Source organism: Pseudorasbora parva, chromosome 20, assembly GCF_024679245.1.
Source record: "Pseudorasbora parva isolate DD20220531a chromosome 20, ASM2467924v1, whole genome shotgun sequence".
Lineage (NCBI taxonomy): Eukaryota > Metazoa > Chordata > Actinopteri > Cypriniformes > Gobionidae > Pseudorasbora > Pseudorasbora parva.
Window position 1 is genome coordinate 40,292,866 of NC_090191.1, and position 27,526 is coordinate 40,320,391.

The following is a 27,526-nucleotide window of genomic DNA, read 5'->3' on the forward strand; positions in this document are numbered from 1 at the left end:
GATTTGTACTGTGATCAAACAGGAATAAATATGAAAAAACTAAGAAAAAATTTATGAAATATGAAATATATATGAATTACTTCTTGTATTGCTCAATTGCAAGTCCCTTTGGTTACAGGCATCTGCTAAATGAATATGTCAATATTTATAACCCAACTCGATTGAGCAAAATGGTCCACCAGGTTGACATCAGCCCCAGCAGCTGATCGATCCCCTAAACCAGCTTAGAGCAGTTAGAAACCATTGTAAAACCAGAATCCAGCTTGAGAGGTCCGAGTCAAATATGATGTAACCCAGACGAAAACTCAAACAGATGACATCTACCCAGAAATCTCCTCAGCAACATCCTCCTGAACAAACACACACTCACAGAAAACTACACACCTTGAGCGAGGGGTGGTGCAGAATTTCAACATGTCTCTCCCTCCGGGGGCCGCCGGTGGCTCTGTATCCCCTCAAACCTGTCTCTCTCTCTCTTTTTCTCTCTCTCCCTCACTCTACTCCTGCTGTTTACCACCAATCCAAGCATGTAGTCACTGCTGCTGCCTTCCTCAGTCATACGCCCCGATCACAAGAGCATGGAGACAGACACCCACCAGCCCACCCCTCTCGTCTCCTCTCCACCCTCTTCCTCTCTGCCATGAGGCGCCGACGTCTCAATAAATACAATTACCGCCGCAGTCACACACACACAGAGCCATGAGAGGACAGAGGAGGCCGTTCACACAAGAGAAAGGCCGTTTAGCTGTGATAAGCGCACACAACGGGCTCCTTTCTCACATGGAGAAGTCACAGGGCCGCTGGGTAACATGTGGACAGACTGAGGCATGCTGGTCAGAACACGCTTAGAGGCCAACGAATCGAGGTTGAAGAGAACTTTAACACACACATACATATATACATAGCGCACATTCTTCCAAGTATTTTCCAAACAAACATGCAAAATCAAAGTGGTCATAAATGAGACATGGGATTGTGCATACATTTACTAATTTCCTCAGGTTTTGTAGTTTGCACACATAGCCACAAAACCACCTCCCAGCAATAAATTGAGCTCTTTTTTTGCTGTGTATTAAATGGTCAAATACACACAGAATAATGTCAAAATATTTTGTGTGTCCCTTTAAATGCATGTGAGTAGGGCTGGACGATATGGCCAAAATTTATATCACGATATATTTCTTAATTTTGGTCGATACGATATAATTTCGATATCGATATGAACTATATAAAAGCTTTAGAAAAACTACCAAGAACTGCCACAAAGGATTTCTGTACCTACAAACTTCTGACAAATTAATTTGCCAAGTCTATGAAACCTCCTCCTATAAAACTATATAATATTTTAGAAATAAAAACGGTACAAATAAATTAATGTTCACCTTTTATTTGTATTTAGCCTTTATAAGAACAAGAAATGTGAAATCACCGTCAAATAAACATAAGACTCTCACTTCGCAGACGCAGTTTATTGAGCATTTTCTTTTAAGTTTTAAATTTCAGTGAAGAACGATTCATAGCGCTATATTCTCCTTTTATGCAAAACTATAGACCTTTATCTACTGATGCACAAAAAATAAATAAAATAAGACTCAATTCAGTGGCCTATTTGTGCTCTGTTTGAGATGAGTGCACGCTGCTTTTTGCAAGGCTTTAACAGGAGAAAATGATACATTTTCGTGAAGCCATGTCTGACCGTCTTTCACAAGCTTTGAAAGGTAATTTAAACGAGAATTAACGCATTGGTGTTAATACATGACATTGTGTGCAAATGTGGAAAGTAATAAAACAAATGTGCCACTTGCCTCTTATATAAATAGTCTACATGGATTATTTGTAACGCTTGGCATCGTATTATTAGACATTAGATTGATGCATCTATGTCGATGTATTGTTACACCCCTAGTCGGCACCTCTCCGGCACAAGTTTAATATCAGCCCCATTCGCACGGGATTCGTATTATCTGGGGACCTCTGGTGATTTGTAATAATTGCAGAGAATGTCTGTGATCTTAATCCCGTGCGAATCGGCCATGTCTGTAATTTGTAAAGTAAAAATTCCCCCGCAAATTAGCCTACCTACCATATTTCGCCGAACACCGAGGTCCTGTGATAACATTAGTCCCGTGCGAATCGACATCTCTGTGATTTGGCCAGGATTAGGCGGATTGTATATACTTTTTGCAAGCTTTTTTTCTCCCTGTGAGCATTTCTATCTTTATCTTTCACGAAGAATAAAGTCTGCATTCATAATGCGCACCGTTATGAATCCCCGTGCAGCCGCGCCCACACGGATTATACTTTCACTTTAGAATGATTATCAATTTGAGAGTAATCTGATTGAATGGTGTGTTTAATATTAAAATCAATACTGTTCTGAATGAAAAACATAACAGAACAGTATAGTACAATGACAATCTTGTTTAAATAGGCGCTTTTACATTTAGTTTTGAAACTGAATCTTCCGCCGTAGGCTATATTGTCAGCTTCCTACTCGTGATAAATGAAATCTAATTCCTGCCGCTGGTCTGAACTCAGTTCATGGCGTCTGTTCGCTAACTGAACGAAATTATATTTATTTATTAGGCTACTGTAAAATAATCAAAACGATATCGATGCCTGTTTATGATTTCATACAGCTATCTATAACGAACATCATATCCGGGAGAAGTCAGTAAATTCGAGTAAAATCACAGGCTTTGCTTATCCCGTGCGAATGCGCCACGCAAAACTCAGATGTGGAGGAGTCATTTCTAAATCACAGAGGTCCCTAGATAATACTAATCCCGTGCGAATAGTGCTTTAGATAGACGAACCACTTCCACGCCACTAAAGAAAGTTAGTCTTTCTTCTCTTATCAACTATTTATTTCTCCTTACTTGTGGAAGCTCGTTCAGTCACATTTGTGTTGCGGTCAGGGAAACTCTCTTTGTAGCTAAAACGTGCCGCGTTGGATCTATCAGCCTACTACTGCTGAGCACTGGCTGCGTGTCCGTGGTGTAGGCCTACGTCATCACGCAAGAAGCCAATCGTGTTCTGCTCTTTCTGATGGCATGCGCCCTGAACGTCAGTCATATCGAAATATCGGAAATGTGTTTAAAAATCATATCACCGTTATTGAAAAAAATTATATCGCGATATATATTGATATTGAATTATTGTCCAGCCCTACATGTGAGCTGATGCTCCCCGCCCCCTTTCTAGAAGAGGGCGGAGCTTTAAGAGCTTGCGTTAGCAGCTCTGATTACCTCACACAGAGACGCACTAAAAATGTCAGCCTTTTATGATCAAACCGGAGTCGGACAATGATGGAGATAATTTATGAGTTAACTATCTTCAAGTCATCAATTAGCATATTCTGTCTTGATAATTTATAAATAGATTGTGTGGGAACTGTTGAAGAGATGCATGAAGAGAACAGGTAGTTTAGTTTAATTACAGTTATAACTTATGTTGTCATCTTGCTTTATGGCATGCTATTTTTGTCCATACTGTATTGCAATAAATGTGAAAAGACAGATGACAGCTTGAGGACTCCCAAATGGACTCGACTCCAACAACTCTTCCTCCTTTCCACATGGTTTTTGTTGCGTGTTCCCGGGGGCGGGGTTTATGTAAATGTTAGGGTTAGTGATGTCACCAACCCGGGAAGAAGCACGTTGTAGTTCCTACCAAGCGTTTGTTGTAGTCCTTAAAAAGCGATTTCTGTAAAAGTCAAAATGTCCCTTTGCTTTGAACTTTGGAGCGTCTTTACTTTGCACATGATGTTTATGCTCAAACAGCAACATTACACACTAAGGGTCTCCCCGACTAAGGATTTACACATTCGAATCAGAATTTTCGAATCTCTCTATGGTCGACCGATAGTCGAATCATCAATGTGTGTGTAAACCATAGAACGGAAAAAATAAACGGTATAAACGGGTTGGGAAGGGCAGGACACTAGTCAGCAGGAGGCTAAGACTATTTTTATTTTACTTTACACACAGCACACAGCCACCACTTTTAATAAAGTGATCAAAACTATACACTACACATTCGTAAATTAACCGTTCTCTCATAACATTTAAAAGTCAAAACAGAACATCACACAAATATATAAAAGAACATTTTGATAAATAAACCTAAAAAAATACCTACCTAAAGAAGAAAATCACACTTTGAGTGCGTTTATATGCACGTTCTTAAGCCGATTGTGCCTACAGGGAGTCTCACACCAGACTAAAGCTCAGCGCCGTGTCTCAGGTATCTCACACTAGGCAGACGTGAACATATCCGTGCGAGCTCAATTTTGAATAGACTTCTGACAGAAGAGCTGCACGATGAGTGTATCTTGTAGCACAGGGTGAAATCAGTATGTACATTCACGATTTGAGGGAAATATACGTTTAATCGCCGGGGACAGGCGTTGAATGCCGCCGTCAGTGTATGTGTTCGAATTTTAAAGGCGCGGCGCGTCCGGTGTGAAGCTCTGTGCCCTTAAAGGGGCGATCGCTCAGCGCCGCGACACGTCTTTATAACGCTAATATTGAGCACCCCCATGTTGCCTAAATTGGTATGATCCTCGTTTCATAACACCCGCGAAAATTCGACCATGAGATCAGTGGTTGAATCCGGTCCTGCATATCGATGCATCGAATCTTCGACTATTAGGGGTCACCCCATTACACACTAATTAAAGTTAAAAAAGTCAAATCATAGTCAACCACCCCTTTAATGTCAAGCCCTATGTCATGGTATGCATAGTAGTAGTATACATTTTTTGTCATTATGGTAATGACAATCTTAAAGATAAAACAAATTACAATAAAATGCCACAACAGAGGTTGATGCCCACATATCCCCAGCAAGCAATTGGACGTATGATGGATTGAAAAGCAGTTGTTCAAGTGATTAGCATCCTTCCAGAGTGAGTGTTGCCATGGAAACAATAAATGAACCAGTACACAGCGCAGAGACCATGAACACGGTCATCCCAAATGGTTTCAGCAACCAAAGTTTTGCCATCAATTGAGTCAATCATATCGCTCTCAGTGGGTTTCAGATTTCGAGACAAGAAGCACAAAAGAACACAGAAGGCCTAAAGATCGTGTCCAAGGTGAACGAGGGACAATCAATACGTTACTGTTCCTTAAACAGACTATAGGACAAACGCAGGGTTAAAAGCTTTTTAAAAAGGGGATTAGATAAAGATTTTCAGTCTGGTCTTCAGCAGAGCCATGAGATAATCCCGCTGGAGAACAGCTACTGGTAAAGGAAACACTGTGTGATTCATGCTCGGGCTGAGCCCTAGTTAACACTCCTCACTGTATCAGGAGAGTACATGTGACACTGTACATTATGTCACGTATAGGCCACTGCGGGGACGTCTACATACATACATGCATGCATGGCCAACAGCAGATTGCATAAAAATAGCACGCTGTTCTTCAGCGCCTCTCTCTGTGTCACTCAGAGGTGCGTTTGGGTGAGGAAGTCACACTTGACTTGGTTCTGTCACATGGACGGATCACCCGAGGCGTCTGGTCTATTCCTCTGCCAGGCCTGCAGGGACAGCAGGTGTGCTGGAGAACAGGTGGACACGTCCAGCTGTGGACGAGGTGTCCATCCTCTTCTCCAACTTCTGCAAGACCCCCTAAAACCGAAAACAACCCAAAGGCATGAAAAAGATTGACGACATGGGAAGATTGAGTAGCTGTCAAGGCACTCTGAAAACATTTTTTATGCCGTGTTAAACACAGAATGATTTTCTTGACTTTAGAGGACAGTATGCACAGACGGGTTAATAAACTACATACAGCTGCCACTTCACTGCCTAAATGTAACTGAGACACATGTTTAACATGCTTTTTCTTGTACCACAAACACTAAAGATTTAGTCGTACGCCATGTTTTTCACTGTCAACAAAACCAATGATATTTAATCTACTGTACACCTATAAAAGTTATTTACATAATTTTGCATATCATTTTTTTTTTAAACATGTATTTTTCGTACTAAAAACTATGACCCCCCCCCCCCTTTTGTGAGTACCTTCTGGTACCGTCAAGGCTCTAAATATTATCCAATTTTAATGTTATTTATTTTTAATGTGATGATTTGTAAAACTAAACATTTAAAGGTGTATGAAAACTAACATTGTGGTAAACATGCACTTTAAAAAAAAACATTTAAGCCATGAAATGACCACTATAACCAGTAGTTGGCGGCAGAGGAGCACTTATTTGACTTGTCCATTTTCACTCATCTTTCCTAAATTAGACTGTGTAAACCTGTACATTAATTTCTACTGCTTCTGTTACTATTTTGCGGGAACCAATCATTTGTATTATGCCCGTTGATCACACTTCTTGTGCAGTAGAAAATACAATGCAGGCTCCCCAGACCAATGTTCAATCTTAAAGTGAGCTTGATCTGATGATAGCCAGACAACTAATACATGGAAAAAAGTAGGAACTCAATTATGAATTAAAAAAAAGGTTCTTGACTCTTGTTAATAAAAGTTAATTGATCTCCATATCAATTTAAACTAATTGCTTCACTGTTAAATTTCCAATAAAAAAACAAATATAATATTATTAGTAACTGCACTTAACGAAAAATGCATAACAATAGTAATTGTATTATTCAATTAACTTTGACCATATGTAGAACTTAGTGCCGCTGGTGTCCCTGCTCTCAAATGTTAGTCTGGAGCCCAGTGAATACTAAAAGCTGTAGATATGTAAAGGATGAGTATATGCTAATGTACTGTTGTGAATGATTATTTCTGAAACAGCCATTTCGTTTCAACAAAATTGTCTGGGAGGACTTTGTGAGCAGCTTGGATACAAATGAAGTGAACCTAGGCTTGTTTTTCTCTCATCCTCTTCAAAGAGATGTGCACTTCATTTGATTAATGGTGTAAAACTAGTAATATTAGTAATGGAGAACGTAGAAAGGTTGATAGCTCATTTTCTGCTGTGTCATTGTGAAAGCCTACGGCGGCACAAGGGAAATTGCAGAAAATCACAAGTGCCTGTTTGAACTTTCACAGAGATATGCTTATGTGATCATTCGTCGAACATGGAGCTCATGAATGAGAGCTTTCTGAGAAGCGTCTGTCTTCGCCAGCGGCTGCAGAGACGAGAGTCAGAAAACAACACACTGCATTAAAGACGCGTCACTGTGAATGATAACACTGGAGAGTAATGGATGTTGAGGAAATGAGAGGACATGTCAGTATATTCACTCAAATCCCTGTTGCGCAGAGCTAAATATACTGTAAGAGTGGGTGCGGATTTGATAGCAATCAGTGATGTCAAGGGAAATTCAGTAATGATTATTTTATTGAAATAAAATCAACAAGTGTTTTCCACTGTTCCTTCACTGTGACAGTAAACAAGCACATTACAAATCACAGTAATTGGTTGTAAACACGATTTGTCAAAGCTCAAGCCACAGGCTAAGTGAGAGAAAGAGCGAATGGTGTAAGAGCGATCATGACAGGAAGTGATAATGCTTTTAAAAGGGAAGCAGCATGTAGCGAGAATCAAAATAACATGGGCAAAAACTTCAGCTATTAAGATGATACTGTACATCAGTGACAAAAAAAAATCAGACTTTGGATGTGTTCAAAATAACATTAATATACTGTGGATATTTTTGCTGCATACATACTGTACCAAGTATGCAATCTGCATGGCTTACACTTACAACCAATATCACACTACACTGAAATTGCATCCCATAATGCAATAAACAGCATGATAATAAAACATACAGTATTTAAAGTAAAGAAAAAAAATGATTTAAAAACTTTTACTATTGTTAGTAATATTTCAAGATGAACATTTATTGGACTGAAGCAACTTGATTATCCATACATCATTCATATTCAAATGTGAGTATCAAGTATGATCATCAGGCTTTAGAGGAAGGTTTATTTGTTCATCTCTCAATCATTGACGTATTGCATGGCATAATATTCTTTAAAACAACAGAGCTTTGATCATAAAACTAAGCACTTAAAAATCTTACCAAGACCTTTTTGGGTGACAATTGATATTTATATGTATTTTATCAGTTTTCATCTTACTTTTTGGATATATAAGTATCAGCACCTGCACCAAAATGCATACTATTAATAAAATTAACAGAATAAAATTGCGTTTTTTTTCCTCCTCTAGTATGATCTCGCTTTTCTCACTATATCATATAAGCCATAAAAGCTGGATGTATCAAATCTAACTTTAGATATTGTGTAAAGCAGGGCTATTTAAATCTTGCCCTGGAGGGCCAATGCGGTGCAGAGTTTAGCTCCAACCCTAATCAAACACACCTGAACATGCTAATGCTGTCTTCAGGATCATTAGAAAATCCCAGGTGGGTGTGTTTGAGCCCTGCTTTACACAATATCTAAAGTTAGAGTTGATACATCCAGCTTTTATGGCTCATATGATATAGTGAGAAAAGGGAGATCGTACTAGTTCTAGTTTTAAAAATACCTTTATTATTTCATGTCAGGCTAATGCTGCGTTCACACCGAACATGAATTGAGCCTCTGGAGCGAGTTTTTTCCATGTTAAGTCATTGTAAAGACACGTTGCCACACGTATGGAAGTCCAGCGGCGCGGTAGATGCGTTTAGCGCGGTGCTATGGACGCGATTCACGTGTCTAGTTTGCACGAAAGAAGCAAATTGAGTGTCTTGCACGAGTGATTTTAGTTGGTGCTTTTTGTGACTTGATAAACTGGTGTCCAGGAGGGTGATCCTCACTCTGGTGGACTTAAGTACGGTTACAATGACCCCTACGCCGCTCTTCTGCTCTCCAATGGCTCTCTCTATGAATGCTCGATCAACATCAGCCATCTTCCAAACAGACAACCGCCTAACACTTTAGCACTCCCAAAAGCAGCACATTTTCCCTCAAACGTGTGTATTTAGCTTTAAACGCTTGCTTTATACGAGTGAATTCAAAATGTTCAAGCGTCGAAACTAGACGAGATTCGCGTACAGTGTGAACGCAACATTATACAGTATACACTTCATACTAAAGAAAAATGCATAGTACTTCATACTGAACGCAGCATTATCTTATTTACTGAGTAAAATGACATGACACGGCGTCAGTCCAGCCATTATGATCATTAAATGTCTATACAGTCTCAAACACTGAATAAAAGATGTCAATAATTGACGTGACCCAGCTGCTAAATGTAGTTTCACATTCTCTGAAAGGTTCTTCCGGAAATAAACAATGTTTTCAATGTTTAGTGTTCCTGTGGGCATTCAAAAGCTCAGGGAGAAAATGGACAATGAAGCATTTGCTCCCAGCGGAGCATCTGCCATTCACACGCGTCTCTGCGGCCCCGCAGACGACCTTTCTGAAAGGCCAACATGTGCTCGCGCCCTCCCGTTACCCTCGCTGCTTTCACACCAGTCAGTGCACAGCTTTCTACAAGAACCTTTCCATGACGTGCACACGCTGATGACTGAAAGATTTCGACTGGAATACAGTTTTTGCTGATCGAACATGTGGCATGATGGATTATCATAGATGCTGAGTTCATTTTTTCAAGTCAAATCTAGCGATGCACGATATATGTTCATTTTTAATGTTATCATTTTCCACCCAATAAGAAAATTTGTCTGATAAATAATGAATATTATTAAAGATGATAAATAATAATTTCCTTCAGCTGAGACACTTCAGATATGCACAGTTCACCATGATTAAAATCACTTCAAAAAAGAAAATAAGATTAATTGCAACATGTGCAGCGCAAGTTTGTCATATCGGCCACCAAAAATGATAATGAGAACATCATTATACATTATGGATTTAATGGTGAGACTTTTGTTTTTGTATTCAGGCTCTCAAATTATATAAAATGTTAGATAGATTTAGATTCATCGGCCAATGTATCAGTTATCGACCTTCAAATATAAAGAATTATAGTCAAAACCTAGTCAAAACATTCTGATTCAACTTGGCAAAAACTTTTTCAAAACAACATTTTTAAAATATTTGCATTCATTTTGCACAGACATTTTCAATGTCATAAGCTAGTAACTCCATGCATTTTACTTCAGTAATAGTGTGTAATTCTGAGTGAAACTTTTTATATGGCTTGATTATTTCTCTTTGGAATTGGCTAAATTATGAAAAGTGGGAGTTTCACACTAGAATGGAGCCAGATTTTAATGTAAGTATGGCTAAAAAGCCATTTGTTAACATTATCCAACACAATGCATTGCCTGACAAGAACGCTTTTACATTTCAATAAAAATTATGACAAACTTTCTATTTGTTTTTGAAATATCATGCAATATTGTCCACAATAAGCTAGGGAACACATTTTGACATTAACAAGACAAGCTAACTGAAGAAAAAGTCTAGAAATCAATCACACTAGCTCACAAAAACTATTTAGAAGATAAAGGACATTTATATGAGTATAATAATATATGAATGAAATGAGCCGCTGCTGCCAGTCTTAAAGCTAATGATGCATTTCAGTTTAGATGAATCATATGAATCATCTCTGAATGAATGAATCTCTCTCTCATCTGATCTGAAAGCCCAGCTCATAATTAGTAAATGACTCAATGCAAAGAGTGATATTTGCCACAAGTCAGGCTGTACTCGTTCATTGTAAAGCGTTCATAATGCCGCGCGGTTTGAAAGAGATACCGGCCTGCTGCAAATGTCAAACTTTAGATAAAATCTTAATTTAAAAGTCTCTGAAGAACAACCAGTGGAGAATAAACGTTGATGGCATTCACATCTAAGAAACTTCACACACTTGGGTGTAGTTTAAGAAAAATGTCTAAAAAGCAGCAAATCCTGGACAGGCTTATCTTATTAAGAAAAAGGGCCAATATAAGCCGCCCATGTAGAATCCACTGAAGCCGTTTCAACTGTGCAAATGGAAAGAAAGAGCAAATCCTCTCATTTGTTACTTAATCAGAGAGTAATTCCTTCGAGAAGCTTGAATCCAGAATAAGTGATTGTATATTTCATAAGCGGGTTAACTAAGGCGAAGTTTGGAGTATACGGAGGTCATAGCACAGCCTGGTTGAGACAAACGAGAAATTGCCTCTTATTAAGGCATGTACTATGCAATTACTCAGAGTCAATGTTTACGTAAATGGTCCAAATGAAAGCAGAGCATCTCAGAGGTCCATTGTGCAGTTCACTTATAACTTATCTCCAGTACATAAGATGCTCCAGTTTTCAGTTTACTTTTAAATCAAAGCACCAAACTATGGTACAACTAAATTGAGCTCTATGGCGGATAATTGTTTTTATCCGATAGAAGACGTGCATAAACTACAAATGGAAACACATTTACCAAATAAATCCCTCTATGAGCAAAAGAACATCACAAGACTTTGCCTCAAACAGCAGACCAATCGCATCACACAGCATCTCAAATGTTTGTTTGGTCACGATCTGAAATGCATGAATCAAAGTCTTTCATTAAAATGTTTGAGTATAATTACCTCAAAAAAAGTGTCTCATATGATTGCGTTCACAAACACCAGGTATCCGCCTCTGAACGCAAGATAAAATGAGCATTTATTGTGTTTCGCCAACACTTGAACTTTCATCAGCATGATAAAAACGACCTAAAATCTTTGGGAAAACATTTTTTAAAGTGTAATTTGTATGACAAGTTTGTTTCGCGTCTCATTGGAATACAGGGAGGGGGCGGCTTTATGACCGATACTGGGACCAAACCACTTGGAGGCAATCCAGGTGCTTTGGCTTCACTTTTTAGGACTTGTGTGGCACACTTGTGTTGGATGTGGGAACATCTGAAATTAAATGCCCCACTTCAGACCTCAGTGAGTTCCAGGAGGTCACGTTCACATGCTGACCACACAATGCCGCTGTGGTGTGGCAAGCAGCGTGGCGAGGGACCGCGAGAGCGGCCGGTGACGAGCGGTAATGAGTACCAGCTGCGTGACACACCGGTCTCGACTCGCGGCCAAGGGACGGGAGCATAAAAAGAGGAACGAAGGCAGCGGAGGACGAGAGAGGACCAGGCCTGGATTTTATGTTATGGTTTATTTTGTGTGTTTGCGGGCAATCGTCCGTGAGGGGCTGCCCGCGGTTTTACTTTCGTTTTGTTTATTTATTTTGAATTAATAAATGTTGTTGAACGTTCGCCGGTTCCCGCCTCCTTCCTTCCATCCACGAACGTCATTACAGCCGCCATGACACAACTAAAATATATCGTGTTTTTGTGTCAATTATGGAAAAAACTGAATAAAAACAACAACGAAGCTGACAAAAAGCAACAAAAAAGGTATTATCACATAAACTTAATGTGTAATATTAAAGTTTGTTTTTATGATTACGCTGATTGGAAGTGACATCAAATGACGCGTCTCGCTGAGGTTGGGGTTGATCGATGTACCGGTCGAATGTCTTTGAGTGGTGTTCCAGGCGTTATCGCCATGAACAAGGTGGACAAAATCCAAATTACGAGCTGTTTGGAACACAGCATCAGTTCAGTCAAATCAATATTATTGACTATTAAGTGTCCCCAACTACGCAAGCCAGAGGGCGACAGTGGCAAGAAACCCAAACTCCATCGTGAGACAGAATTAGAGGGGGAAAAAAACATGGGAGAAACCTTAGTTGGGGGACTAGTTCTCTGGCCAAGTGAACCAACATGGTGTAGTTATGATACCAGCCTGCATCACAAGCCAGAGTCAGTAAATTGGCATAATTTATAAAGTCAAGTCCCCTTTTTATAGCGCTTTATACAACACAACTAGTTTCAAACCAGCTTTAGAGGGATCAACAGGAAAACTATGATTCAGAGATGCAGACAGTTCAATTCTGCTGTAAAGCAGCTCCAAAAAAAGAATCAGTTCAGTGTTGATTGGTATCATTCAGAAACTGCTGTTATTTACATTAGCATGAAAGTGAAGAACGCATGTCTATAATCTGCTGGAAAATCTATTGTAAACCAGCCCAAATTTGTAGTTCTAAGTTTTAAAGTTTTTTTTTTTTTTTTTGGCCCTTTTTATCGCCACAGACCATCCCAGAGGAGAAAAGCAGGTTTAACAGCAACACATTTTATATATTGGATAACATATTGGAAATACACTTTCATTCAAATTAGGGCTGTGCAATATATCGAAATGATCAAAATATCGCGTACATATTACAATATACATATCGCAACGGCATGCAATATCTGAATGATTTTAATAGGCTACTTCAACATTGTGAAAAGTGTACGTTTTAGGTCGACGCATAGCAGAGAATAGACTGGGCACATGACTGTTACTTATTATGGGACTTGCTTGATGTTAAAAGGAGTTATTAAACGCAATAATTTGCAAAAAATAATAACTTGCAGTCTCACGCTGTCTGACACACACACACACACACACACACACACACACACACACAGAGAGAAGTGAATGACGCTGCTGGTCACTTTCAGAAGTTATAGCGATGCTTTCTTTTCCCAGAAAGAATGTGAAACACAAATGGTTTCATTCTGAGGTTGTAAATAGTTTACAATATAATTTAAATAGATTTTAAACACTAATTGCAATATCGTATCGAATATCGCATTATTTAACAAGATATTGCATATCGCATTTTTCTTCAATATCTCACAGCCCTAATTCAAAAGCATGGGTTCGGTTTTTTGCAATTGTTATGCTTATGATCACCAAGACTGTAAAATACAGTGCAAACAGAACTGGTGTGGTGTTATTTTAAAAACAATTATATTATGTGGGGTATGTAATCTTGATGCAATGTAATGCGATTCATCATGTGATGATTGCACCTGCTCCTGCAATCACCCGCTCATTACATCACCAACACGGTTAGAAAAGAGCTTGATAGATCCGTCAAGTAGTTCCTCTCCTGCGAGCACAGAAACACACAGATCTGCTCATGTCTGGCACAGGCGGCCCTGCGTTGGTGTTGCTAATAGTAACCGCTGCAGATGGCTGTTGTTGTGCCAGTAATGGCAGGGCTGTATTCGCGCTCTTTTGCCCTAAAAAGCATGGCAGGAGGAAGTTCGGAAAAAGCCAAACAAGCGGCTCATTTGGAGGCAGATGGGCTGAGAGTGCGGCTCCCGCCGAGATGCTTCAGAAAGCATCGTAATGGAGACAAAACACACAAACTCGAGCGGCGGTTCAAATTAGATAATGCCGCATCGCCCTCAGGAAACCCGTCCAATGGTTTCGTTTCTTCTAGCTCACAAACGCTGATTAGAGACGCACTACCTGGACACCCGATGAGGGCGATTCCCTCCTTGCTCTGTGATTGGACGACGGCATGCAGGACTGTCAGTAAATCTCAATTAAAAGAAGAAGTGTGTGAGACGTTAACGCGGAGGTTTCACTGTCTCCCGGAGGTGGGTGATGGAGTGGCTTGTTAGTCCCTGAACGTCTGAAGTTTTGCAAGAGCAGATGTGGTGAAGAAAAGGGCCAATTATTCTCTCACAGTAATGGGTTTAAGAGGGGGACGCAGCCCACGTTCAAGAGGGCGGTGTGCTTACAGTGCACAAGCATAAAATAACATATGTCATCTCAGGCAGTGGCAGAGGGGAAAGAAAAATAAAATGGATAGCATGTTTGCACTTACAGACTTTTGGTGGTGTCATACTGGGACTTTATGGCTGTTCACACCAATGACTATAAAGTTAACGATCAATCTAATTCTATGAGAATAGTGAAGCATAACTGTGATCCATCACAAAACTGTGGCTTGCTAGATCATGCTACCAGAGATCGCTTTGACGCTAACTACTACACGTTTTCCGAAGCGCACTGTTTTTCAGTGGATTCCAGATTAGGGGCGAGATGACACCACTGACAGGCGACGCAATGACACGGGCCATCCCATTGCAGATTTCTCTGGATTTTATTGTTGGAAACATTTAGGATAATGAAAGTGCACAAATCCATATATAACAGTGTTCTAGAGGTTTTTTAATATTTCAATTAGTCTCTCCTCAGCTAAAGATTTCTCTAGTAGTTCATTTAAGCGATTGCTTAACTAATTGCATGCGTATATTAATAAGCCAAATCATAATAATGAGCCTTTGATTGCCTTTACATTGTTTAATCAGTACTCAAAAACACACAACCCAAAATTTTAAATTAAAATAAATTTTTATTTATTGACAATGTTTTCGGTTGCAAAGATTCAGTCGACGATGCTGACTCGTCATCTGCTCCATCTTATATGTAGGCTACATTTCATACGGATGGTTTATTTTTTGACGCGCTAAAGTTCCCAGAAACCGAGACGGCAGAAAGTGCATCCTGTTTATTGTCTTTATTTTACAAAGGCACAACATTTTTCTGTTATTGTGAGTGCACACCTTTTATGGTTTTTAATGATGAATCGCTCTTATCTGTATGATAAAAAAGTATTATTTATTTATGTATTTTTAGTTGTTTCTGCTGTTGTCAGAAAAAACTTGTGTTTGCGCTGGTGCCTCCTTGTCATGCAGTAACCGCGCTATACTCCAGCTTTCACACTCCGCACAAACACTTGGATATGCTACAAATAATAGTGCACATTTATCCATTTTATATTAATAAACCAAATAAATCATAATAATGAGCCTTAATTCCCTATACACAGCCTAATCAGAGCTCAAGCGCACTCATAGCTTGCTGCAGCGCACCAGCAAAAGTAATGATTATGAATGTATCATGAAAAAAACAGAAAGGAGACTGAGTGAGCATTTGTGACCCTGGACCACAAAAACAGAGGGCACAGGTCTTTTTGAAGACGGAGGTCCAAATGTAGTCCTTGGCAATGCATATTACCACTAATAATAAATGTTTTATATATTTATGGTAGAAAATGTACAAAACATCTTCATGGAACATGATCTTTACTTAATATCCTAATGATTTTTGGCATAAAAGAAAAATGTATCATTCTGACCCATACAATGTATTAATGGCTATTGCCACAAATAGACCCGTGAGACACATGACTGGTAGTGAAGATGACGATGCTGACTCCGCAGAATAGTGCACGCACCTACATGCGCGTTTCATAACATAGAAGAATATTGGTTCATTTAAAAATAAATATTTCAAGCTTTCAACAGATGTATTTCTCATGTCTGTGAGGAAAGTTCACGATGAGTTTGGTTTAATTTTTTGACACACTCAAGTTCACAGAGACCAACGCAGCAGAAAGCGCTTCCTGTTTGTTTTCTTTATTTTACAAAAGCACAACATTTAGTTATTGTGAGTGGACACAAATAACAAATAAAATTTGTTTCGAATGATGTATTAGGCTGCTCTTGATGTAAAACCAAAAATGATAGTATTTTAAAGGGGGGGTGAAATGCTGTTTCATGCATCCTGAGCTTTTTACACTGTTAAAGACTTGGATTCCCATCCTAAACATAGACAAAGTTTCAAAAACTAATGTTGGACGTTTGATGGAGTATTTCTGTGTCAAAAATACTCCTTCCGGTTTCTCACAAGTTTCGGAGAGTTTTTTTCGAGTATGGCTCGACTTGACGTTAATAGAGCGGAAGGTCCTTGTATGGGCCGTACGGCTCTTCTCCCGGTAGGGTGCGCGCGCGCGTAACTAGAGCGAGAGAGGAAATGCACAGCCGTAAACACTCGCTCAGGTGCAGATCCAGTCCTCCGTGAAGACTTATGTCGCGCGCCGCGCTCCACTTTATTCCTATGGGTGACGTCGAGCGACTTCAACGCTTCAGCACAGCATTCCGGGAAGGCAGCGCTGCATTTGAACCGATTTGAACGCAGAAATGACGGGAAGCTTCACAACATCGCTTCAGTCGCATCGCAAAGTGGATTTCCACGCCACTGCTGTCACAGGACTTCACCAAATCATACCAAAGAAGTGTGTTTTTGACAGAGCGGTCCCAGCGATAAAGGTTCGGTCCTGCTTTGGAAGCAGCCGGTGAGTAAAACTGCTTCAAATGTCCGTGCTGTCGGCTATCGTCGCGTGAGTAAACATCAGTAAACGACACGATCGCGTGCTTCGTCATTCAAATGCGCTAACGGTTACTCCATTGTTGTTCTATGTATAACGTTACACTAGTCTGACATGCAAAACCGTTTTGCTTGCTACTGCTAAGGTCTAGTCGCATACAATAGTCCATAAACCGAATCATGTCCTCATAAACTGCGAGTAGACAGAAATGTTGACAGGCCACTAAATACAGTCCATACCACAGAGACGGACGTCCTGTGTTGCTGTTTCTCCTGTTCAATTTATTTCAGCCTCAGATTTGATTCTGGATCATATCTGTATTAGCTGAGATGGATAGCCATGGGTTTCTCCACACTTGAGGACGTCACCGCTTTGTTCGCGATCGTCATTCTTTAGCTCCGCCCACACGATACGCCTCCAGGCGCTTGGTTTTTCCGGAAAGACTCAGTACAGCCCATATTTCTTTTATAAATATAATAAAACTAAAGACTTTTCGGAGATATGAAGGATGCAATACTACTCTATAGGTACTCAAGATTGACATGAGATTGACTGAAACTGAGTGTTTCACCCCCCCTTTAAGTTAAATGCAAGTGATCGCCTCCATGTCATACTTCATCTTCCACACAAACACTTGGATAAGTGGCTAATAATAGACTATAGTGCACATGTATCTAGGTTAATGCGAGAGCGAGCGGCCATGTAAAGTTGCCACTACTTACATGTTTCAAATGATAAGCCATATTTAGGGTCGATGGATGGGTAAACGTTTGGATTTCCTGCCTGATATTAAGGACCCGCACACCTTCCAGCCAATCAGAATAGAGTATTTAGACACACCATGGTATGAATCTATACCAAATCTTTGTGTCCGTCTGTTCTGAGGGCCGTGACCTGCATCTCGGCACATCAATACAGAAACGACTCATTATCGTCACGGAGAAACAAATTGGCAGGAATGGATTTTGAGCCATGACAACAGTTGCCATCTGGAAGCGTAATGAATCGCTGATTTACAGCAGACATTAAGTGAGAAAAATACATGACTGAAACTCTTCCAGACACTTTCAGAAACCTAAACGAAGATGTGACTTAGTCCTTGCATCTAAAATCATTACCGCAACGGATGTGAATGCAAACGAAACTTGTTTAGGACACTTAACTTAACTTTAAAAGTTAACTTTATAAGTGTCTTAGCGGCGTGCAAAAATAAAGATAAATGGCCAAAAAGTAATGAATCTAGGTGCTATGCAATACTATGAGAATGTGCATTGTGCTCTTGTAAAAACACACAAATCTTCTCAAATGCTGTGCACTGCACACGGTCCTTCTCATAAACATCCACACACTGGTCCTGGAGATTATGCTGCAAACACAAGACACACCAGCTTTGCCTCATTCATGGCCATTGTTGAGGGATGAATCCTAAAGTGTCTCGTCCACTTTTGAGGCTAAGCTGTGGAGAATGAACCAGGCCGAGACAGCATGAGGCCAAGGTCTCAATCTATCGCCCATCTATCCACACCATCTGCCTCCCATCAAAACACGCATTTATGTCCACTTTCAGGGCTTTATACATCATCTCTGTGTGTCTGGATCATGCAGGCGGATACTCCACTATTTGTAGGAACAGATGAAAGTAAAAAGCCATTGCAGCCATTTTAAGAGATGGTAGATGCAACGGATGGTAAAACCAATGAGCTATTCGTATGTTTCAGAGGAAATGCAGGAGTATTCTTGCTAATGCACCGCACAGCTAAACAAGCTGATTCATCAATATTTGTGTTTTTCACTAAAAATAGCTAAACATCCTTGATACTAGCCTGGATGCCAGCCGAACTTAGTCACGGCCACAAACTTTTTAGGTCGGGCGGTTCGGTCTGGCCTCGCTCCATAGAGGAGTAATTAACCCCGAACAAAAAACTGTTCAGACCAATGAAATCATCCGGGCGGGCTTTAGGCGATGACGGACAGATGATCAACAGTAACGTAATCATCACGTCATCAAAGGGGCTTGGGTTATATTTGTTCGAATCCTAAACGGAGAGCTTGTTTGTATCTGCATTCACCTTCACAATTTCTGTCTGAAATGATGATCATGTTGGGTAAGTACTCTGTGTATCATTAAATTATGTTATATTTTTTACAACACCGGCAAAGATCGTGTATTCCAGCCTGATTTCAGTGCACATGCAGACAGGGTTGCCAAGTTTTACAACAAAACCCGCCAACTACTAGACTTAAACAATAGCTTCTCGGGGGGTTCTCCGGGGGAAAAATGGCGCTTGGGAGGTAAAATGTGTGTTATTTTGGCAAGGTTGCCTGCTAAAATTTGCTCTTATGGGTCTATCTATATATCCTATAGTAGTCGCTTCAACCCGCGGAAAAAACGCAGACTTGGCAACACAGTGCAGTTGAACACTGTTAACATTTGACAATGCGTCGCTTCCTTGCTCTGATTGGTTGTAGGTCTATCCAATCGAGGTCTTCCTGGTTCGGTTGAAACACACCCCATAATCGCATCAGACTCATATTCTGACTAGAATTGAGTATGACCACGTCAGGCATCCTTGATACATTAACTTTATGTAAAATTTAAATGAGAATGTAACACTTAATATTTATGTTTTATGCAAAGCTGAATTTTCAGCATCATTACTCCAGTCAACAGCGTCCCATGATCCTTCAGAAATCATTCTGAAATAATGATCTGATGCACAACAAACATTTATGATGATCAATGTTGGATTTATTAATTTTTTTCAGGATTCTTTGATGAATATAAAGTTAAAAAGAAAACATTTATTTGAAATAGAATCTTTTGTAACATTATGAATTATTTACTAAATTCAAAAGTCTTTACTGTCACTTTTGATCAAATTAATGCATACTTACTTGCTGAAAAAATGTATTAAGTTCTTTTAAAAAAAATAAATGAACCCAAACTTTTGAATGGTTGTACAATGTTACAAAAACTTTATATCTCAGATAAACACTGTTCTTTTGAACTTGTGTGTATGTATATAAAACTATGCATATATATACATGTTTAGAAGAAGACGTTTATATCAGAATCAGGTTTATATGTTTCCAAGAAAATAAAATATAAAAAACTTGATTGTGACAGTCAACATAAATTGTCTGAACTGTGAAAAGTTACATTTCGAATGAGTTGTGAAGATAAACTTTTTTTTTTCCTTTGGAATAACAATAATATAAATTTCAGGAAATCTAATATTTGAATATATAAATCAGGAATGTGTATGAACATGAATTCTGATTTCATGTTGACTTTTGCAGGATATCATCTTGATTGTGGAAATAAATCTGCAGCTTTAAGTCCTCTGGGACGGAGGGTTCACAGACTGGCAGAACCTTTAAAAACAGATGGTATTATAAGTGCTTGACCTGAATTGATCTGACCACGTGGCATCCACACAGATGGGCGTATCTGGTTGCACACTCAAGCCCAAAAATCATATGGTGTGGTGAGGGTCATGTTTCCTAAAGTCTTCTTACTGGACCCTTTGAAGTTCGTTTTTGGAAAAACCATAATTAGACACTTTGACCAGTGGATGTCATGATTACATCTGCTACTTCCAACACATGTGGAACTGAAGTACGTATGGTCCTGTAGTAAAGAGAAGAGGAGAGCCTGCGGGAATGACGTGTGTGATGGAGGTCATTTGTTCAAAGAGGAGAGGAACGGCTCCTGTTTCTCTAAGCACACAGCTGTGTTCAGCCGCTGTAACTAAAGCTCGCCTGCAGCCCGTGTGTGACACAGGTTATATGGGACACACTCACACGTGACACTTAGTTTGCCTGTAAATGCAACACAGGACTACAATCAAAACTAATAAAGGATGTGAAATAGTATGTGTAATTTCCAGCTTAAGTGTAGCCATTGCTCATGAATATTTATTATTTGATGTCCTGTAACTTATCGGCTGACTGGCAGACGTTGTGTGCTAATCAGCTGGTGAATTAAACAATCTGCTGAAATCATGTCTCATGAATATTTAATAAGTTAATTGACTGGATGCTCCCGGAAGGCTGCCAGGCAACATCTGCAACAAAGCTGCAAATCGACAGCATTACGGCAAAAGAAATCAGTTGTGATTGGGAGTTTGCCGTTTCAATTAAATGCAATGAGATAAAAAAGACAAACAATCAGTGTGATCAGTCGATGACTCAGTAATAATATAAAACTTTAGATGTAAAATAGTTTTTATATCATGATTATGCACAGGGCTTAACATTAACACTCGCCAACCCGCCATTTGCGTGTGTATTTCAGCTGTGGCGTGTAACAGAGCCTCTCCTACTAGCCACTTTGGAGGGTTGAATTTGGCTGCATTTACACTGCAGGTCTTGATGCACAATTCCGATTTGGTGACTATATCCGATTTTTTTGACGACCCGCTTACATAATCTTTTCAAAAGTGACCCATATCTGATATTTGCATTTACACTGTACACTGGCAAAACAGCCCAAGACGTTCTTAACCGGTGAAAGGAAGTAAAACAGCGCGATATGCAATGGACACAGACAAAATGATTGCACAATGTTTTGCTGTCTGCACTGTTCCACACATCTTTAAAGTCGGCAAAACATTTCTCTCTTAAGGCGGAGAAAAAAGGAAAGCCCTTGACAGGGTTGCCAGGTTTTCACAACAAAACCCGTCCAATTGCAACTCAAAACTGTGTTAAAGTACGCATGAAAACCACAGACTTGGCAACACTGGATCGCAGTTTGCGTCCACCTGAGTTGACGTCATTCGCCTCCGTCCTTTTTTCAATGACGTACGACTCGCATTTACTGGGGGATATCCGATTTGACCGCTTACATGGCAGACGCTAATGCACGCATCCGAATCATATCGGATTTATTACCACAAATGAGTGAGGCCTGAATCCGATCTGAGGATATCGGAATTCATCTGTTTTTTTACTGCTTACACGTTCACATGTCATATCCGATCTATGCCACATGAGGAAAAAATCGGAATTGGGTCACTTGAACCATGCAGTGTAAATGGGGCCTTAGATTGTAGTCTTTTCAAAATGAATCTGTTATAATCGCGGCGCACATTATAACCAATCAAACGTGATTCAGTTACGCTTGCAATATCTAATAATCAGAGGCGGTCATCGCTGAAACGGCAGAGTTTGCTCTCACTTAAGGAAATATGCACTCTTATCATACGCCATATTCAGACAGTACTTGTTTCTCACATGGACATCCGTAAAAATAAATGTGCATGCCAACTTGTGCATTCAGATGGTGATTTATTCACGGTGGAGGAGCGAGTTTTGTGATAATGCACACCTGGGAACGCACTGCTCACGTGGTCCATAACATGATTGCATGCTGTAAATAAAATGTCATATGCTTGGCATAACAAGAATAATTGCATATTTCATTTAATAACAGGAAAATAATATCCTAATTATTATTTAAATCTGTTTAAAAATAGGAAAATATATAGACAATATATAGTTAAAATGGTTTTCTGTCTTCTATTTTATCTCAAAATAAAGGATGTCATTTTATGGAAATCAGCAGAAGTAAGTTAATACAGCCTCTTATTTACATGAGGCAACCATAATGCTTTAATAACGGCCCATTTCAAATGTTTACGTGCTTTTCTTCTTAAATTTTTTTAACAGTGATGAAATATATTGCTCTTGTAAATACTTGCCAGCATTTCATTAATAAATGTCGAGATCTTTAAAATGCATCCAAATTACAGCGAAGTGCAACCCTATGGTGCTCTGCAGAGGTCAAAAATTATACAAACAGTGAATTTTCAAGTGATATATTCAATAATGAAAATACCTTACGACCCCACGAGAAACAATTACCGTCTGAATAGGGCGATTCATTCATCATACAGTGATTGACTGTTTTCGTTCCATTTCAGCAGCGAAAATAGTTTCAAATAAAAGCATGTTATAACATTGGCTTGACGTTCGATAAGCCCAAACTTAGGGACCATCTCTAAAGCTACATACGACATTGGTATACATGTTTTTAACTTCAATAGCATTTGAAGAGAATGACTTAAGCCGGGTGCACACTGTGCGATTTTGGCCACGATTTGGCCGTCTGGGACAAATTTAGCAAATCCTAAAAGATTCCTCAGATCCTAGGCTAAAATCTGACGTCTTTGGTCGTTAGTTTGACATGTTCACCGGCAGCCGATTAATGAGCGCTGCGATCAAATTTTACCTCAGACGAAATTCTGGCAGTGTCAGAAGATTTGGCACACAATCCTGCAGTGTGACTTCTCCTACGATGACAGTCAAATATCTCCGTTTTTCAAGACAAACTATGACCAAAACGAGTACTAGAGATTTCTTTGTAGCCAGCATTTCAGTCCCGCGTGTAATGCAGCTCACTGTCACTGAACGCGTCATTCATTGATGATATAAAACTCCGGGTGAGTTTTCTTGCGCGCGTCCGTTTTTAGCGCGCCTTAACTATCGTGCAGTCTGACATTAATGTCAACTGAGATCTTACAGTGTGACATGGCGATCATGTTCGTACAGTCTGACAAGGGACATTCGCAAAGGATTTTGAAAAATCACACAGTGTGCAGGACCCATTACAGTCATAAAACCAAGTGTTCATAGGTGTCAGGTATGATGCACACCTTTTAGATTTTTGATATTTAAAGGGGGGGTGAAATGCTGTTTCATGCATACTGAGCTTTTTACACCTTTAAAGACTTGGATTCCCATCCTAAACATAGACAAAGTTTCAAAAACTAATGTTGGACGTTTGATGGAGTATTTCTGTGTTAAAAATACTCCTTCCGGTTTCTCACAAGTTTCGGCGAGTTTTTTTCGAGTATGGGTCGGCTTGACGTTAAATAGAGCGGAAGGTCCTTGTATGGGCCGTACGGGCTCTTCTCCCGGAAGGGTGCGCGCGCGTGACTAGAGGGAGAGAGAGGAAATGCACGCTGTAAACAGTCTCTCAGCTGCAGATCCAGTCGTCCGTGAACACGCCGTTATGTGGCGCGCCGTGCTCCACTTTATTCCTATGGGTGACGTCGAGCGACTTCAGCGCTTCAGCACAGCATTCTGGGAAGGCAGCGCTGCATTTGAACCGATTTGAACGTAGAAATGACGGGAAGCTTCAAGGCATCGCTTCAGTCGCGTCGCAAAGTGGATTTCCACGGTCACTGCTGTCACAGGACTTCACCAAATCATACCAAAGAAGTGTGTTTTTGACAGAGCGGTCCTGCTTTGGAAGATGCCGGTGAGTAAATCAACTTCAAATGTCTCTGCTATTGGCTACCGTCGCATGAGTAAACATCAGTAAACGATACGATCGCGTGCTTCGTCATTCAAATGCGCTAACGGTTACTCCATTGTTGTTCTGTATAACGTTACACTATTCTGACTCTGACGTGCAAAACCGTTTTGCTTGCTACCTCTAAGGTCTAGTCACATACAATAGTCCATAAACCGAATCATGTCCTCATAAACTGCACACAAAGGCCCCTAAATACAGTCCATACCACAGAGACGGACATCCTGATGTTGCCGTTTCTCCTGTTCAATTTATTTCAGCCTCAGATTTGATTGTGGATCATTATCTGTATTAGCTGAGATAGATGGGTTTCTCCACGCTTGAGGACGTCACCGCTTTGCGCGATCGTCATTCTTTAGCTCCGCCCACACGATACGCCTCCAGGCGCTCGGTTTTTTCCGGAAAGACTCGGTACAGCCCATATTTCTTTTATAAATATGATAAAAATAAAGACTTTTCGGAGATATGAAGGATGCAATACTACTCTATAGGTACTCGAGATTGACATGAGATTGACTGAAACTGAGTGTTTCACCCCCCCTTTAATAAAATGAACTGTCAAATCACATGAAAATATGGATGTATTTCACTTGGTTACTGTATGGATTTATACACAAAATATGCTTTAATTATTGTCACAACTGATGAGAATAACACTGCTTGAGAATAACTTATATTAACACCAAATTCTCTTTTTTTTCAGACAAGCAACTGTTAGTGTTTCTCTGTCTATTAAGGAGCTCTACGCACAACCTTATCTGAGCTAAATAGACCTATTTGATGTTGTGTGTGTGTGTGTGTGTGTGTGTGTGTGTGTGTGTGTGTGTGTGTGTGTGTGTGTATGTGTGTGGTTGTGTAATATGACATCAAATAGGCCTTTTTAGCTCAGATAAGGTTGTGTAGAGCTCTTTAATGTTGTTATGTAGCCAACAACAAAATGTTGGCCAGTGAAAATGCTGAGTGGTAGTAACTTTGGAAAACCACTAGCCACAGTGCCTGGTGAGCAAAAAAAGTTAATGTCAAGCTCTGCATATGAACATAATACTGAGCATATGAATATAATAAAAACAGGTTAATCGATTTTGTTATCTTGATGGACAGATTATTATTACATAATAAAACTGTGATATTTACAGACATTTGCTGCATTTATTGAGCTGTTTTGTCCGCTGTCCTTCACGACTCCGGTGCACACTGTTTGTTTTCGGGATGCACGCGGAATGCCGAATGTTGGAAGCATGTTGCCAAGGTAACAGTGTGATATTTACTGTGTCTATGACGGGGAGGAGGACAGGTGAAGAGTGGGCCGTAATGTCAGAGGAGTCAAGCAAACACTATAAGCGGAGAGACGGATATTTCTGCACTGCAATGGCGTCATATTGACCTGGGAGGTCAAGGAGATGGCGGCGCACAGGGCTCTACACGCCCACACACACTGGCCACGTCAGACACATTAAATGTCAGTGGCGTGGACAGGTCTGCCCTTTCGAGCTGGACAGAGTTAGCAGCTGAGGTCGTTTGGAAATGGATATTTTTCAGATTTAAAGAGTTTTAGCACACCTGAGGTGGTTTTAAGTCATATTTTTTGGGAGGTCAAGAATGTTATAAGCGAAACTAGCGACATGACACAAGGTTTTTGGGTGTTGAAGATCTCAGAGAGCATATAGAGGGAAATAAACGAGGCCTTACCACAACAGATTTGCTTTGCTTTGTCTGGCTATCATCAGACCAAGCTCAATTTAAGATTGAACATTGGTCTGGAGAGTCTGCTCTGTATTTTCTACTGCACAAGAGGCGTGATAAACGGGCATAATACAAACGACTCTGTATGCAATTTGATAGTCCTTCAACCAATCAGACCACAAGAGGCGTGATCAACGATCAAACGACCCATTGTTTCTCTATCTGACATCTTGTTAAACCCACCAATAGCACGCCAAGTGGACAAGCCGGTCTGTGATTGGTTCCTGCAAGTGTAGAAATGAATGTACAGGTTTCTAGAATGAGTTGCCAGGCGAAATCAAATCGCCAGCAGATCAGAGCCAGTCTTTGCTAGCACCAACAGTTCATTTTTAGAGCTGTGAAGAAAGGCTAACCTGGTGAAATTCACCATCTCAGTTTCATTCATTTGAATAATTCATTGGCTCTCTTTTCTATGCACTCCGTCTCAAAACAACACTTAGGCGATAACAGCAACATTCACTCATTGGGCCAAACAAAAGTACACATTAATATTTCATTCTGCTCTTCTAACTAGCAACGACTCATTGAAAAGTTTTCAAAAGCAGATATCCAACAACAACAGTGCAATTCTGCAGAAAGACGTCCGGACAGATAGAAGACCAAACCTGGTTATCAAAGCCCTCAGGCCTCTGACAGACCAACACAATAGTGCTGAGGAAGAAGAGTCGGTGCTGATGCTGAACTTCTGTTTACCATGGGTTCCTTGAAACTTCGCTAATACAAAAACTTGTGCTGCTGATGGCAATATTTCTTACTTACAATCCCTTTCAGCTTACGTTGGAAATTCTGAGGAAATGGACGGATATAATATTACGTGCCAGGCTCTCATAAACCGAGTTATTTTCCCCCTTCTGCACTGGGCTCACTCTCAGAGTTCGTTAAAAGTTGTCGAGACATCGTCTTTGCTGGAGACAGTGGTTTGGCAGATGCTTTAGAGTTCTTGGGGCATTTACTCTGAAACCAGCAAACCACCAAACGTCATGTGTGCTCAACTATTATTATTTCCACAATACAGGAGGCTAAAGCAATAATCCATGAGCATGGACTGTGTGCAGGACAGTCATTTTAACACATTTAAAGAGAATTATCATTTTCTTTCTGCAAATTGGCATAATAATATAAAATGTGCATTCACAAGTGCACGATTATCTGCACCTTTTCTACATTGTATGGATTCATGATTTGGATCGATACGGTGATTCATAATAGTTTGAAGCTTTGTTTTGAAATCGGCCCAACACTATATATGTCGTTATTTAGTTGTTGTTTTTTAGCGCATAAAAACTTTTCTTGCCTCTTCATAAATGATTGTAGAGCCGCTGTAGTGAGATGGGCTTTGTAACGACGTCTTTAGTGCCGTTATGGGTCTTAAGAGAGGAAATGACATTGGTGTCAATGAAGGCCTTTCTGAGCCATCGGATTTCAACACTAATATCTTCATCAGTGTGTGAAGATGAACAGAGGTCTGGCGAGTGTCGAAAGACATGAGGGTGAGGAATAAATGACA

The 27,526-nt window shown here is 40.0% G+C and overlaps 1 protein-coding gene across 26 annotated transcripts in view; it reads right to left on the minus strand.

The window, feature by feature from the left end:
• The window catches only part of plekha5 (pleckstrin homology domain containing, family A member 5), a 205,660-nt gene that overhangs the window by 75,091 nt on the left and 103,043 nt on the right, over window positions 1–27,526 (minus strand). Inside the window, exon 1 of one of the 26 annotated variants that reach the window (XM_067426991.1) lies at window positions 385–520. The exons of the other annotated variants lie outside the window; for them this stretch is intronic. Within the exon in view, the coding sequence (XP_067283092.1) occupies window positions 385–416 (32 nt within the window). The 5' untranslated portion in view covers window positions 417–520. Of the gene's footprint in view, window positions 1–384; window positions 521–27,526 lie in introns of those variants that run through there. 26 annotated transcript variants of the gene reach the window in all.